This window comes from Sciurus carolinensis, chromosome 11 (genome assembly GCF_902686445.1).
Source record: "Sciurus carolinensis chromosome 11, mSciCar1.2, whole genome shotgun sequence".
NCBI classification, from domain to species: domain Eukaryota; kingdom Metazoa; phylum Chordata; class Mammalia; order Rodentia; family Sciuridae; genus Sciurus; species Sciurus carolinensis.
In genome coordinates, this window is record NC_062223.1 from 16,750,581 (window position 1) to 16,767,690 (window position 17,110).

At 37.3% G+C, this 17,110-nt stretch overlaps 1 protein-coding gene and 1 pseudogene across 1 annotated transcript; both read left to right on the forward strand.

Moving 5' to 3' along the window:
* Positions 1-384: 384 nt before the first annotated feature.
* Positions 385-6,602, forward strand: LOC124959054 (olfactory receptor 5B3-like; annotated as a pseudogene).
* Positions 6,603-12,783: 6,181 nt separating this feature from the next.
* Positions 12,784-13,707, forward strand: LOC124959055 (olfactory receptor 5B3-like). Its single transcript, XM_047517702.1, has one exon. It carries the CDS (start codon positions 12,784-12,786, stop codon positions 13,705-13,707), a length of 924 nt encoding a protein of 307 aa, XP_047373658.1.
* The last annotated feature ends 3,403 nt before the right edge of the window (positions 13,708-17,110 follow it).

Genomic DNA, 17,110 nt, shown 5'->3' on the forward strand with positions numbered 1-17,110 from the left:
AAATGCTTACAGCAGTTCTGACAGGTCAGTGAGTTGGAAATCTTAGCTTTTATTGATCTCAAGACACAGATAGACACATCCAAAGAAGTCATTTTTATAACTTTAAGTTGTCTAGGTCTCAGAAACAAAAGCATAAGATTTTAAAATTGTGTACATGATCCATTAAATTTCTCAGTTTCACGGTATACATCCCTGTATATAATTAATGCATTCAATTTGATTATAAACCCTACATATTCTCTGGAGCCTCTTGAAATATGAATTACTACTATAATAACAAATATATCCTTTGTTTATGATTTCCCACTTTCAATTCATTTCCTTATCTTATTTTCCCTTTTTATTCCTAGTGGCTAGTGAGCATCCAGTGATTGCCAGATAACACTGATGGAGAACAGGACAGAAGTGACAGAGTTCATCCTGCTGGGACTGACCAGTGACCCAGGTCTGCAGCTTCCCCTCTTTCTGACATTCCTGCTCATCTACACCATCACTCTGGTTGGGAACCTGGGGATGATCCTGTTGATCGTCTTGGACTCCCGTCTCCACACTCCCATGTACTTCTTCCTTGGCAACCTGTCTCTGGTGGACTTTTGCTACTCTTCAGCTGTCACGCCCAAGGTCATGATTACACTCCTTCTAGGAGACAAGGTCATCTCCTACAATGCTTGTGCTGCTCAAATGTTCTTTTTTGTAGTCTCAGCTACAGTTGAAAATTACCTCTTGGTTTCAATGGCCTATGATCGTTACACAGCGGTGTGTAAGCCCCTGCACTACACCACCACCATGACAACCAGGGTGTGTTCTTTCCTGATCATAGGCTGTTATGTGATTGGTTTCATCAATGCCTCCATCCACACTGGGAATGCTTTCAGTCTTGTGTTCTGTCTTTCCAACATGGTCCATCACTTCTTCTGTGATGTTCCAGCAGTCATGGTCCTCTCTTGCTCTGATAGGCATGTTAATGAGCTGGTTCTTATTTATGTAGCCAGCTTCAATATCTTCTTTGCTCTCCTCATAATCCTAATATCCTACATATTTATTTTTATCACAATCCTAAATGCGCTCAGCTGCAGGACATAGGCTATCTCCACCTGTGCCTCTCACTTCAGTGCTGTCTCTGTTTTCTATGGGACTTTTATCTTCATGTACTTACAACCCAGCTCCAGTCACTCCATGGACACTGACAAAATCGCCTCTGTGTTCTACACTATGGTCATCCCCATGCTGAACCCTGTGATCTACAGCCTAAGGAACAAGGAGGTCAAGAGTGCATTTTTAAAAGTCAAGAAGTGTTCATTTGTTGTGAACAGAATAAGCTTTAGGATTTTGATCTTAACCTTGTGGTTTGGTGTTTAAGATTCCTTGGTTCATTCCTCTCAGGTCTTCTCTATGTACTGAGTACATCTGGTGTCACAGTGATGGTAAGTTCTTGATGTGATTCTTACCTCTGGAAAGTCTATTTAATGGGAAAAGAAAACATTAAGTCCAGAAATTAATGCCTGAATTAGAATGGCTGAACTATCTTGATGCCTACTTATCAAAATTCCCATTAATTTATTGATGCACTTACTCATTTTTTTTTTTTTAACCTACCTTACATCATGCAAACGTGTTTAAAACAGCAGGACTAGGAAAGAACATAAGTAATGCACTCTAGTGTCACTGTCACATACACATGGATGTGGTAAATTTGTCAGAATTAAATGTAGTGGGACTACTCGTGTTGGATAATTTTTGTGTTCATTTGAGTAGACGAAAGGATTCCCAGAGACCCAGTAACACATTTTCCCACATCTGTCCTTGAGGGCTTTCCCTGGAGTCTAGTATTTGAAGCAGTAAACTTAGTGATCAAGGTGAAGAGCCATCTGCCAATCCACTGAGGGATTGTCTGTGGAACAAAAGCAGAGAAAGATTCAATTCTCTCTCTCTCTCTCTCTCTCTCTCTCTCTCTCTCTCTCTCTCTCTCTCTCTCTCTCTTTCTACTAATTCTGGGACATCTATCTTCTTTCACCTTGCACACTAGAGCTCCTGATCTTACCCTGCACTTTGGCATTCTGGTCTTCAAGACTTGCCCAAGTCACAGCTCACCTTCCAGGTTTAGACCTTTAAACTCAGAGGATCCCACCACCTCCTTTCTTGTCCTCCACCTTGCAGATAGCACATGGAGGATGTTCAACCTCCTTATCTCCAGAGCTGAAATTAGAAAGTCAGGAAAAGTAAGAAGTTTCAATATACTCATACTTTCCTGAAATATTTTAGAACATTGAAAAATTAAACTGAGAAATAATGTTGCACACTTTTATTTCTGCAAATACTCTTAAGTTGTTAATTCCAACCAGTCACTTTTATGCTAGTTGAGCTGCATTCTCTCTTATCAGCTGTGCATCCTTCATACCTCTTCCTTTTCACTGATGTCCTTGCTCTCTCTTCACAATGAGACCCTTGCTCATGCCTGAGGACCTTTGAGCCTGCTTTTTCCCGTGGGAATGCCCTCACTCTATCTGGGTCTTTGCTTCAATGCCACCCCATCCTGGAGTCCTCCTGTGACCACCTGCATGAAACATCACACTTGACTCACCACAAAAATGATCCCTCCCCCCGTGTCTTTTTCACAGTCCTTATCAACCCTCACCTACTATGTGTTTGCTTACTTGCTTTTTGGTTAACTTCCCCAACTATGTAAACTCATGAGAACACTGACCCAATGTGATTATTGATACCTTAATAGATGCTGATGTCATAGTAAATTATGATAAATATTTGCAAAAGGAATGAATAATTGAGATTTGCATTTATCTGCATCAATATTTTGTGAACCTATTGAGCATTGTTTATAAAGTGAATTTTTCATGATAAAAATCTTAGAGATCAAAATTCAGTTGCTCTTAAGATTTCACATTTTTTGATTTGCTGAAACCTTTTTGTCTACATTGTTACTCAGTCAGATTCCTCACCTTCACACAAAAAAGGTTTTTATTTTATCTTTTTTTGAATTTATGTAATTTATATTATAATAATCTTTACTTCTTCTTTTTGGACATATATATCAGTAGAGTGTGTTTTGAGCTATTATTCCTACATATAGTGTACCTTAGTCTAATTATACTACCATTTTTGAAGTTGTACATGATGTGGCGTTTCAGTAGTTATGTATTCATATTTGTACATAAGAAAGTTATTACTAATTCCAAATGGATTTCTTAAAATGCCATTACGAGGTTGATCATTCCAAAGTGTCCAGCATATTTACTAGGAATGATAACTGATAAAGTGGCAAGTAACTTTAATGAAATGAGTACCCATAGAGAAAAAGTCTTACTGAGTAAGACTAATCAAACACATATTATTTCATAAATCATAAAGAAACACTAGGAAAAATTATTTACAAGATGCATACTTGCTATCATTTGAGCAAATACTATATACAAAAAAAATTTCAATAAATTGAAATGATTCTAAATTTCCAGGTAGGCTGTAACATGACTGTGTGTATCACTAGAAAGCAGGCGTACATTCAGCATGCTAACATAAAGCTGGATCTTCATGGTTTTAAATTGGAACTTCAGGGAACTCACTATTAGTGTCTTTGACCCCTGGGTAGTGGCATTTACTTGTAATTTTGGAATTTAATCAAATTCATTCTTTCAAAGTTTCCATATCAAGGGACCTCCTTCTCCCTTTTAGATTGTCTACAGGGAAAGTGGTCACAGAGCTCCTCACAGGTATTTGGGTTCCCCTCACAACCTTGTTCCTTCCCATCACTGTGGCAGAAGGTGTGCTTCTCACCATCCCATGGTGGGTGAGCAGGTTTAACTAACACGTCCTCTCTACCTCTCCACCTGTCCTAGGGCTTCCAGTCTCTTCATCTAGCCACAGGGAGTCAGGGTTCTAACTCTCATGTTAGTGCCATCATTTGTTCTACCTTTAAGCCAACTGAACAAACAACTGGTTGAACCCTTACGAATGCTCTGACATATACAATTAATGCAGCATCTCTGGTTTGGGGGCATCATATAATTATTTTGCCCTGATTCAGCTTTTTCTTCCTGCCACAAAGACTATAACTTTAATATTTTTCCCAATTATGTGCCCAAGGTTTATCTGTGCATAAATTAAAACACCCAACTAGGTCATTTGGAGATGAACACATCTCCCCATATGTCACATACTGCCTAGGGGCCTCTGAGACTTGAATCTAGATAGAGATCTAGAAGCAGAGAGGTACTGGTGAGTCCTTAAACTCATCCCTTTGTCTTGAAGAGCAACACCCTTAATGTGATTCAGTAAACTTTGCCTGGGAAATGCTAGGTCCAAGTAAATTTTGCTTAGGCAATGCAGGATTAATCCCTGAGATACAATGGAGAGGTTTATTCTGCTAGAGGTAGAAAGGCTAATTCTACTGAGAAAGCAGACTCATGGGAATATAAGGGATGAATACCTTGAGTTTCTAAAAGTTTTTCCTACATATTTCTATTCCAGCACTCAGGATCTAATACGTTTACAGTCAGTATCTTCACTCTTAAAGTAGATGCTCTGTTAGGTTGGGTCGTCTACTCTGCATTTTAAGTTAGGTGCCCCCAGGATTGACTTCTTCTCAGCAGTTTCAGCACTAATCTAGAAGAGATAAGGGTCACTTCCAGGGAAAATATAGAATGTTCAAGTAATTTCTTCATTAAAATGTTCATTCAGATCCTTGAGGTTGTCTTTTTGTCTTCCACATTCTTCAGGAACATTAGGTTTTACATGCAATTCCATTACACTCATTAGTTTGACAAAACTATCCATGGTATGTAGTAAAATATCTTAGATGTGGGTATTTAAATGGAATGGGAATTCATTCCTCACCATTGTGAAGGTATCAGGGGATCTGGAGTTTGCTGAGGTCCTGTTCTTCATGAGGCACCATCTGCTACAATTTCAGATGGTGGGGAGGGAAGAGAGCAACACTGTGACAACATGATATAGTAGTGTCCTCATATGGTGATAGACAGAGAAGCAGAAAGCGTCTAGCCAAGACCCTTAGGCTGTTCCATAAGGGCATTTATTCCCATCATGGGAACATGGCTTAGTCACCTAATGACTGAGACTCAATCACCTCCTCAAGGTCATGCCTCCCAATGTGATCACACTGGAACTATATGCTCTGCATGAACTTTAGTGGGAACATGCCTTGAACCATGGTTCATGGTTCCTGAGATCCTTGTTTTTGAAGTATGTTATTATCAGTATCCAAAGTTGGTATTTAGTGTTTCTCTACTGCCAGATTATGTCACAGCCTGCTCTGCTCTATTTATTACTGAGTTGTTAGTCCTTTTTCAATCTAACCAGTTTAGAGATCCAATTCCAGAATCCCTACTATCTCAGAAAACTTATCCTCGAGATAATTTCAGTACCAAAATTAAGCTTAGGCAGAGTTCTTTAGAATCAGAACTCCTTTAATATATTCACATATTGTGCATGTAATGTACATACATATATATTATGAGTATTGGTTCTTGTGATGATAAGGGCAGATAAGTCCATGTCTTCAGCTGAGAAGCATGCTCAAGTCCTGGGAGAGTTGTTCATACTCAGTTTGATTATTGCCACTGAAGTTTTGTAGTGTACAATATCTCCACTCCTATATAGTTGCATTCTGAGTTTCATAATGTTTTCATCCCAAAATATGTTTTTGTATGTTTTGAAACCTTAACATATATATGTACACAATGCTTCAAGCATTTTTAAAAACATGTAAGAAGTAAAACAATTTGGAGGTAAAATTCAATTATTCCCTTGTATATAAAGGAAAAACTTAAAGATCTACAGGGAAATATAGTCTCCACAACAGTAATGCTTGGGGATTTTAACACTCTACCTTCAGCAAGGACCAGAGCACCCAAACAGAAAACTAACAGACACAGAGGACTTAATGTACTTAACTAAATAGGCCAAAGGGACATCTACAGAACACTCCATCCAACCACTGCAATCAACAGATGCAGAACTAGCATTTTTCTATTCAGTCTATATATAGACTTCAGGATATATATGTTCTTCAGGATACGTAATATGGCCACAAAATGTCTCAATAATTTTTTTAGACTGAAATCCTATCAAATTCCTATTCTAACCACAATACATGATTCACAATCAAAAACAATAAAATCCTTGTCAAGTCTGTAAATACATGGAAATTAGCATGCTTTTGAAGAAGCAAATTCTCAAGATAGATATCAAAAAAGAAATTAAAAAAATTTTTGAAACAAAATTGGATACATTCCAAACCCTATAAACACATCAACAGATTTTAGGGAAGTTCATAGCATTCAAAGTCTACACCAAGAAGAAAAAACCTAAAAAAAAAAAATTATCACTGTAACTCAAGGAACTGAAAAAAATAAGACTATAAAAGAAAAAGTTATAGGAGGATCAAAACAATAAAGATTTGAGTAAAAATACATTAAATAGAAACTTACACAAAACTTACAAAAGATAAAGTAAAAATAGAGCTGATTCTTTGAACATAAACAAAAGAGACAAATCAATACCTGCAATAAAGAGAGGGAAAATTCAAATAAATCAGATGAGAGATTATAGGAAAGATAATGGATACCTGAGAAATATTAAAGATCATTGGAGATTATTATGAACAATGCTACACAAATGAATTTGATGATCTAAAAAATGGACAAAATGCTAGACACATAAAACCACCAAGGTGTAATTACAAAGAAATAGAGATCTTGAAGACAACAGTAAAAGTAAAGATATTGAATAATAAAAAGTCTACCATCAAAAGAAAACATATGATCTCACTGTGAGTTCTAGGAAATATTTAAAGAAGAAATAATACCAATTCTCCTTAAGTAGTTTCAAGAAGAAGAAGAAGAGGACAAGGAAGAGGAGGACAGAAGGAAGAAAGAAAGAAAAAAAATCTTCTAAATACTTTTTTTGAGGTCAGTATTACCATGATATATCAATACCACATAAATGGCACAAGAACAGCAAGAAAGAAACCTGCAGGTGAGTATCAATGAACATATATGTAAAATTCTCCAACAAATACTAGCAAAGAGAATTCAATAGCCAATTTGAATATTATTCACCACGGTCAAGTGGGATTTATTCCAGATGCAAGCATGTTCTGGTTTTGCAAGTGAGTAAACAAGATACACCACATCAACAGATCTGAGGACAAAAATCACATCATCTCAATACATGTAGTAAAGGTATCTATATTTTCATGGTTAAAAATATAGTTAACAAACTAGATGTAGAAGGAAAATATCTTAGATTTCAGCATAATAAAAGTCTTTCATAATAAGTAATCAATAATACTAAACTGAATAGGAAAATGTTGGAATCTTTCTAAGATCTGGAACAAGGTAAGACTGCTCACTTTCATCACTTTTATTCAACATAGTGCTAGAAATCTGAGCCAGAGCCATGAGGCAAGGGAGAGAATTAAGGGGCATAAATATTGAAAACAAGGAAGTCAAATGTTACTGTCTGAAGACATGATATTGCATTTAGAAAAACCCACAAACTCCACCAAAAAATGTTTTTTTTTCTATTTCTACGCATTCTCTATTGCACATTTCCAGTGAAAGTGGTCTAGAAAATCAGGATCTGGTCCTGTTCTCCTCATGTTGAAGATTGAACGTTCAAGAAACCCTGACAAGAGCAAAAAGTCTTATTTAAGGATAGAAGAGAGAGAGAGAGAGAGAGAGAGAGAGAGAGAGAGAGAGAGAGAGAGAGAGAGAGAGATGCTTCTTCAGAGAGGATGGAATCCAGAACTGGTGCCTGAGGGAGTTGGGTGTCTTTCCCCTTTTATAGATTTTAGTTTTCTTCACTTCTCATGATCTCCACTCCCACCCTAACTACATGGTGACCAAAATGTGGAAAGACCAAGGACAGAAAAGGAGCAGCCACGGGATAGGGGGTTCTCATTAACAACTCCTTGCTGGCAGGAACAACTGGTTAGATGCAAGGAGGTTGCAACAGGTTGAAGGAGGGATAGTGCTCTGGAGATGTTAGCATTTTATTTCCTTTTGAATCAGCCCCCACTTGACAGAATCACTCATTATTTACACTGACTGTTCTTTTGCCCTGGTCTCAATCTCTCCTCTGATTAAGGGAACCCTTACTGCTGTATGGGAAATGAATGATCACCACTCTGGCTGCTTCTGGCCAAATGGGGACAACTTGGGGCAAGTGCTTTCCCTTCTTCGGACTGTTTTGGGTCAGTCAAGGGGTCCACAGTAAAGTATGGTTCAGAAAGAACAGGTTCTGAACGAATTTTGGAAGTAATAAATTCAAAATTGGAAGTAATAAATGCAAAATTGCAGAATACAAAATGAGCATTCAATAAAAGTAACATTGCTATATCACCATAGCAAATAATCTTAAATAGAAATCAAGAAAGGAGTCCTATCTACAATAGCTATAATATGCCTGGATATAAATTTCACCAAAGAAGTAAAAGATTTTAATAAAATTTATAGATTGATGAAAAATTTAGTAGTCACAAAAAAATGAAATGACATCCTATACTCCTGAACAAAACACACACACACAAAAAAACAAAAAAAATCAACATTGTTAAAATGTCTGTAATACACAAAGCAACTTACACATTCATTGTAATCCCTAAAGAAATGCCAAAACTCTATTATCCAAACATTAGAATACTGGCATAAATAAAGACACACACACCAGGGGAACAAAATGGACCAGAAGTAAACCCACACATCTGCAGTTGACTGAAAGTTGGAAAGGGTGCTAAGACACACATTGGAGAAAGAAAAGCCTTTTAAATAAATGGAGTTCACAAAACTGAATATTCACATGAGAAAAATATGAAACTACAAAATTATCTCTCACATGTCAACTAAACAATAGTTAACAAGTCAACTAAAAATGAATTAAAAACTTAAGTGCATGGACGGAAACTATGAAGCTAATAAAAAGAAAATAGGGGAAACTTTTCACCAGAACTTGCTAAAGAATTTTGGAAAAGTTCCCCTCCACTAATGCACAGAAAACAAAATGAAAAGTAGAAAATGAAATTACATCAAACTAAGAAGATGTGCACAGCAAAGGACGCAATTCACATATTAGCAAGAAAACCCACAAAATGGTAGAAAACATGTGAAATATGTACATCTGAAAAGGGATTGGTACAGAGGACACAGAAGAGACTCCAAAACTCAACAGAAAAAAAAAAAAGCAATTATAAGAAATGGACAAAAGGTATCTGAAAATCCAAGACACACAAGTGGCCAGCAGGTATAAGACAAATTGCTCAACCTCACTAATCATCAGGGGAAGGCAAATCAAAACTACAATGAGATCTCACCTCACCACAGGAAGAATGGCCTTATCAAAAGACTAAAAATAACCCTGGGAAGGATGTGGAGGAAAGGGACCTGCACACACTGCTGGTGGGAAACTGGATCAGCATAGCCACTGGGCAAAACTGTATGGAGTTCACCAAAAATGAACAAATGGAACTACAACGTGGTCCAGCCATCCCAGTACTGAGCATAAATTCAAAGGAAATGAAGTCAGTATGTCAGAGAACCCTCTGCACAAGTTCTTTATGCACTATTTACCATAAAAATAAAAATCACCTTGCACAATCAGGTGACTACACAAACAATAATGTACCCTACATTTCAGAAAGGTAGACAAAAGAATTTCAAAAGCTTGTAGCATTAAAAAATGCTTATCCTGAAGTAAACATTAAACAATATATATATATATATATATATATATATATATATATATATATACCACATACCTCAAGGTACTCATAAATATGTGTATTTTGGTTTTTCATTTATCAGTTAAACAATAAATTTTATTTTAAAGATATAATAACAGGCATGATACCTAAAGACAGGTTAATTGGTTCTTCTTAGGAAAACTTGATGTGGAGGTTCAGATATTCACACAGGGCAAACCTCCAGAGAGCTCTGAGCTTCTATAACTCTCTCCAGAGCTCCACACATTAGCCTCTGCAATCTCAACATGATTAAACATCACATGAGTTTAGAAGGACACCTGTGTCCCATGCCCCACTGGATGTCATTCATTCCTTGAGTGACAGTTGTTTTTAGTGCAAACAGGTCTTCTTCTGAAAAGTTGACTTCCTGTGAGCCTTCAACCAGGGTCAGGGAAAGCACTGAAAAGAGAAAATCACATGGATTGCTTTTTCAATGATGACACCTTCACCAGGTTTATAGACCTTTCTTGTTTGTTATTTACAGAGACAATCCGTGACTTGTGTGAGAGAAGTTACTGATCATGTTTATATTACAAATAGAAGGAGGTAAGTGAGTTTTCACAAGTACAGAAAGCATTCATATAAATTCAGAAATTGGTCATGTTAGTGTTATTTCCTCCCTTGTTCCCTTCCTTGGAGAAGGTAGAAGGTTTGGATCACTACCTGAGAGAAGGATTAGCAGTACCTATGCAATATTGCATAGCTGGTTTTCATATTTCAGAATCAGTACTCTGCATGGACTCTTCTTTCATCTGTAACAAGGTGTTAAGCCTCTATGATCCACAAACATTTACGTAGAAATGGAATTCATGCAAAAACAGTGGGTTGCCTAACCTACTAGGAGTTATTTGCAAATAGAAAGAGATGCTTTCAAAATATTCCTGAAATGATGACGTGAGTCTGGTGTATAAATGTAAAATGTTTGGCATGATATGTTCATTGATTTATATAACAAATGATGCTTCTTTTTCAACAAAAGTCTGAACCAAAAATAAAATGTGATATTTTGACTGATCAGTGATATTGTCTTATTCACTATATATTTTCATCTCTTTAGAGTCTAAAGAAAATACACACTCACAAAAATCCCAAAAAACAGAATAACAAATTACTCTTCTTTAAACCACAAAAGGGTCCTAAATTAATTAACAATATCAGATCTGAATTCCAACATTTTCACAATCATATCATGTTATGTTCATGACATGTATTTAACTTGTAAATCTCTTGTCTTTATCACAGTACCTGTATGACTTTACAGCATCACATACCTTTCCAAGGTAAGAATTACTGAGAGATAAGAATAATCTCATAACCTACTTTACTTATTTGTAATATATTATTATTGTTATCACATATTTTTCTAGTAAATGTGTTCTAGAGTACAGTATATGGTAAACCTGATCATGTGTGTTTAGACTGGCAACTATAATGTCTTCAGGGCCAGGTTCATGAATTAAGTTTCCGAAGGCTTAGGGGAGAAATGTTGAGCAATAGTAGTAACTATTGCATGGGTATCCTTCAAAACACATCAATTCAATACAATTGAAGTTACTGTTACTACACAGGAAGAAATTCAAATGAAATATTGTATAGTGGGGTTCTTGCCACAAAACTGTGACCTAATGACATGCCATACAATAAAAATTTTCAACACTGGGTCTCTATTTTGGCTATGGGAAGACACCACTGAGGGGAAGAATGAGTTTTGAGAACAATAGACATTTTCACCAAAATAAAATAAGGATTTCCAGGAAGAAATTTTTAATATCAGTGGCCCACATGAATTTCAGGAACTTCAATCACATGCTTGGTTAAGGGCACAGTGAGAAGCACTGAAGATCACGGTCTCACAGTGGCCGTGGAGTAGGGAAAGGCAAATTGGGATCGAAATATTCTAGACTTTCACATCACTTAGGGTTGAAGACCTGGATGTTGGCATACACTTTGATCAAATCAAGATGGACCATTATCCCATCCTGATACACTAATGTATCAGTCTGTGCTTAACTTCCAGCATCTTACTGTATTTCATGTATTTATTATCTTAATTGATTCTCCTGGTAATATCTCAAAGTAGGTCTCATTGTGTTCTTGATCTTGCAGGTAGAAATATGAATTTGAGGTGAGAACCACACCATGGTCAACCTGTGTAGATGTGCTGGTGAGAGCACAGGCAATTTTACCCTTCGATCCACAGCTTGTAAATGCACTGAAGACACTTGCATCATTGAAAGGGGTCATTTCAACTGCTCTGAATTTTTGTTTTAAATGTTTCATTTGTTTTACCTCCAAGAGAAAAATATACAGAAACAAGATGGAATTACCATGTAATCAACCATTGTCTTGTTCACTGTGATACTTCAAACACTGGATATAAACCAAAGGAGACCATGAGTAATTATAAGTTCAGTTAGACACAGTTTTATTCAAATTATCTTCAGAAACTTGGATTTAGAAATCACTTAGCATGAGTCGATGGTTGGTATGGGTCCAGAGAAGAGATCACCCAATTAATATTTTTCATATATGAATAGCTTAAATTCTTCTGCTAAGTAATTTATAGGAAGGTAAGAGAACCAAACTCGCAATATTTTTAGAGGAGACAGTGAACATACATCTGAAATGACTAGAGCAGTTCGGACAGGAGAGCGAGCTGGAAAGTCTTAGCTTTTATTGATTTCAAGAGAAGTCATAGACACGTCCAAAGAAGCATAGTTATAATTTTAAGTTTTCTAGGTCTCAGATAACAAAAGCATAAGATTTTAAAATTTTAAAATTAATAATCCATTAAATTTCTCAGATTCACAGTATACTTCCCTGTATAGAATTAAGGCACTCAATTTGATTATGTTTCCTACATAATTTCTGGAGACTCCTGAAATATGAAATACAACTATAATCACAGTATATCTTGTGCTATGATTTACAATTTCAATTCATTTCCTTATCTTATTTTCCATTTTTTTCCCTAGTGCTCGTGAATATTCAGTGATTCCCAGATAACTTTGATGGAGAACCAGACAGAAGTGACACAGTTCATCCTACTGGGACTGACCTCTGACCCAGGTCTGCAGCTTCCCCTCTTTCTGACGTTCCTGCTCATCTACACCATCACTCTGGTAGGGAACTTGGGGATGATCCTGTTGATTGTCTTGGACTCACGTCTCCACACTCCCATGTACTTCTTCCTTGGCAACCTGTCTCTGGTGGACTTTTGCTACTCTTCAGCTGTCACTCCCAAAGTCATGGCTGGACTCCTTCTAGGAGACAAGGTCATCTCCTACAATGCTTGTGCTGCTCAGATGTTCTTCTTTGGAGCCTTTGCTACCGTTGAAAATTACCTGTTGGCCTCAATGGCCTATGATCACTATGCAGCAGTGTGTAAGCCCCTGCACTACACCACCATGACGACCAGGGTGTGTGTGTGTCTCGTCATAGGCTGCTATGTCTGTGGTTTCCTGAGTTCCTCCTTCTACACTGGGAACACATTCAGTCTCTTCTTCTGTATATATCACGTGGTCCATCACTTCTTCTGTGATGTTCCAGCAGTCATGGTCCTCTCTTGCTCTGATAGACAAGTGAATGAACTGGTTCTTATTTATGTAGCCAGCTTCAATATCTTTGCTCTCCTCATAATCCTAATATCCTACATATTAATTTTTATCACAATCCTAAAGATGCGCTCAGGTGCAGGACACAGGAAGGCTATCTCCACCTGTGCCTCCCACTTCACTGCTGTCTCCATTTTCTATGGGACTATTATCTTTATGTACTTACAGCCCAGCTCCAGTCACTCCATGGACACTGACAAAATCGCCTCTGTGTTCTATACTATGGTCATTCCCATGCTGAACCCTGTGATCTACAGCCTGAGGAATAAGGAGGTCAAGATTGCTTTCTTAAAAGTCAAGAAAGATTTCATGTGTTGTTAACAGAATAGTCTTTAGGATTTTGATCTTAACCTTGTAGTTTGGTGTTTAAGAATCCTTGATTCATTCCTCTGAGGTCTTCTCTATGTACTGATTATATCTGAAGTCACAGTGAGGGTATGTTCTTGATGTGGTATTCTTACCTCTGGATAGTCTCTTTTTGGGAAAAGAAAACATTAGGTTGAGAAATTAATGCCTGAATGAGAATGGCTAAACTATATTGATTTCTGCATACCAAAAATTCCCATTAAGCACATTGACCATCCTTATTCATTTTATGTGTTTTTTTTTAATCTATCACAAGTCAATGCAAAAGTATTAAAGCAGAGGGATTAGGGAGGAACAGGGAGTGCACTCTAGTGTCACTGAGGGTCACATACATATGGATATGGTAAATTTTCCAGAATTAAGTGTAATGGGATTACTTGTTTTGGCTATTTTTATATTAATTTTAGTATTAAGGGATTTCCAGAGACCCAGTAACACATTTTTCCATGTGTGTCTCTGAGAACTTTCCTTGGAGGCTAGTATTTGAAGCAGTGGACTGAGTGATTAAGGTTAGGGGACAACTGCCAATCCACTGAGGGCATGCCTGCAGAACAAAAAGCAGAGAAAGGGACAATTCCTCTCTCTGTCTCTCTGTCTCTCTCTCTCTCTCTCTCTCTCTCTCTCTCTCTCTCTCTCTCTATCCCTTTTCGGGACATCCATCTTCTCTCACCTTGGACACTAGAGCTCCTGATCTGATCCTGGACTTTGGCACTCTGGTCTTCAAGACTTGCCCAAGTCACAGCTCACCTTCCAGGCTTAGACCTTTAAACTCAGAGGATCCCACCACCTACTTTCTTGTCCTCCACTTTGCAGATAGCACATGGAGGACGTCCAACCTCCATATCTTCAGAGTTGGGTATAAGAAAGATCAGGAAAATAAGAAATTTCAATATACTCATATATTCCTTCAAAATGTTAAGACATTGGGAAATTAAACTGAGAAATAATGTTGTACACTTTTATTTCTGCAAATACTCTGAAGTTGTTAATTTCAAGCACTCATTTTTACATTAGTTGAGCTGCATTCTCTTTTATCAGCTATGTGTCCTCCACACCTCCTCTTTCTCACTGATGTCCTCTCTCTTCACAATGAGACCCTTGCTCATGCCTGAGGACCTAGAGCCTGCTGTTCCCAGTGGGAATGCCCTCACTCCTCTAGGGCTTTGCTTCAATGCCACCCTGTCATGGAGTCCTCCTGTGACCACCTGCATGAAATAGTCACTCTTGACTCACCACAAAAATGATCCCTCCCCCCGTGTCTGTCTTCACAGTCCTTATCAACCCTCACCTACTATGTGTTTGCTTACTTGTTTTTTGGTTAACTTCCCCAACTATGTAAACTCCGTGAGAGTTCTGACTTTTATCAGGTTTGTCCCAACATGTCTTGGTACTTCAGCAGGTTCCCGTTTCACACTAAATTCTAATAAATATTTTAAAAGAAATGTATAATTGAGATCTACATTTAATTGCATATTTCAAACCTGTTGAGCGTTGTTTATTAAGTGAATTTTGCATAATAAAAATCTTACAGATCAAAATACAGTGCGTTTCAAGACTACTTATTTCTGATTTGCTGAAACCGTTCTTCTACTTGGTTACTCAGTTTTCACGCCCTTCACTTCCACACAAAAAAATGTTTTTCGTTTTAAAAATTTTTTTAATAATGTATATTTTGATAATCTTTATTTCTTCTTCTTAGATAAACATAACAGTAGAGTCTATTTTGAGCTATTATTCCTATATAGAGTACACCTGATTCTAATTATGCTCCCATTTTTGAGATTGTACATGATGCAGAGTTTCATTGGTTGTGTATTCATATTTGTACATAGAAAAGTTATTTCTAATTCAAAATGGTTTTCTTAAAATATCTTCAGGAGTTAGATCATTCCAAAGTGAGCATTTTTTACTAGGAATTGATAACTAATTAACTGGCAAGTAACACTCATGAAATAAGTACCCATAGAAAATATGTCTTAACCGAGTAAGACAAATCAAATGAAGAGTATTTCATAATTCATAAAAACACACTAGGAAAAACACTTTTTAAAAAGATTATATCTGCATACATATAAGCAATTACAACATACACTGAAATATGCAATTAACTGAAATGATTCTAAATTTCCAGGGAGACTATCAAGGTGACTGTGTATATCACTAAAACATAGATACATTCAGCATGCTAACATAAAGCTGGATCTTCATGGTTTTAAATTAGACCTTCAGGGAGCTCACTATTAGTGTGTGGAGCCTCTGGGTGGTGGCATTCACCTGCAATGTTGGAATCTAATCAATCTCATTCTCTCAAAGTTTCCCAATCAAGTTACCTCCTTCTCCCTTTTAGATTGTCTACAGGGAAAAGTGGTCACAGAGCTCCTCACAGGTATTTGGATTCCCCTCACAACTTCATTTCTTCCCAACATTGTGGCAGAAGGTGTGCTTCTCACCATCCCACGGTGGGTGAGCAGGTTTAAAATAACACGTCCTCTCTACCCCTCCACCTGTCCTAGGGCTTCCAGTCTCTTCATCTAGCCACAGGAGCTCAGGGTTCTAACTCTCAGGTTAGTGCCATCATTTGTTCTACCTTTAAGCCAACTGAACAAACAACTGGGTGAACCCTTACAAATGCTCTGACATATACAATTAATGCAGCATCTCTGGTTTGGGGGCATCATATAATTATTTTGCCCTGATTCAGCTTTTTCTTCCTGCCACAAAGACTATAATATTTTTTTCCCAGTTATGTGCCCAAGGTTTATCTGTGCATAAATTAAAACACCCAACTAGGTCATTTGGAGATGAACACATCTCCCCATATGTCACATACTGCCTAGGGGCCTCTGAGACTTGAATCTAGGTAGAGATCTAGAAGCAGAGAGGTACTGGTGAGTCCTGAAACTCATCCCTTTGTCTTGAAGAGCAACACCCTTAATGTGATTCAGTAAACTTTGCCTGGGAAATGCTAGGTTCAGGTAAACTTTCCTTAGGCAATGCAGGATTAATCCCTGAGATACAATGGAGAGGTTTATTCTGCTAGAGGTAGAAAGGCTAATTCTACTGAGAAAGCAGACTCATGGGAATATAAGGGATGAATACTTCGAGTTTCTATAGGGTTTTCCTACATATCTTTATTCTGACTCTCAGGATCTAATACCTTCACACTCAGTGCCTCCCCTCCTAAAATAGTTAAGTTAGGAGTCCGTTCTGCATTTTATGTTAGGTGTCCCTAGGATTGCCATCATTGCCCTAGTCCCTTAAGGGTCACTTCCAGGACAACCCTGGAAGCTTTCGATTATTTTCTTCATTAAAATGATCATTCAGATCCTTGAGCTTGTCTTTTTTTTCTTCCACATTC

Coding starts and splice junctions, on each gene's coding strand:
- LOC124959055 (XM_047517702.1), top strand. CDS start 12,784: ATGGAGAACCAGACAGAAGTGACACAGTTCATCCTACTGGGACTGACC.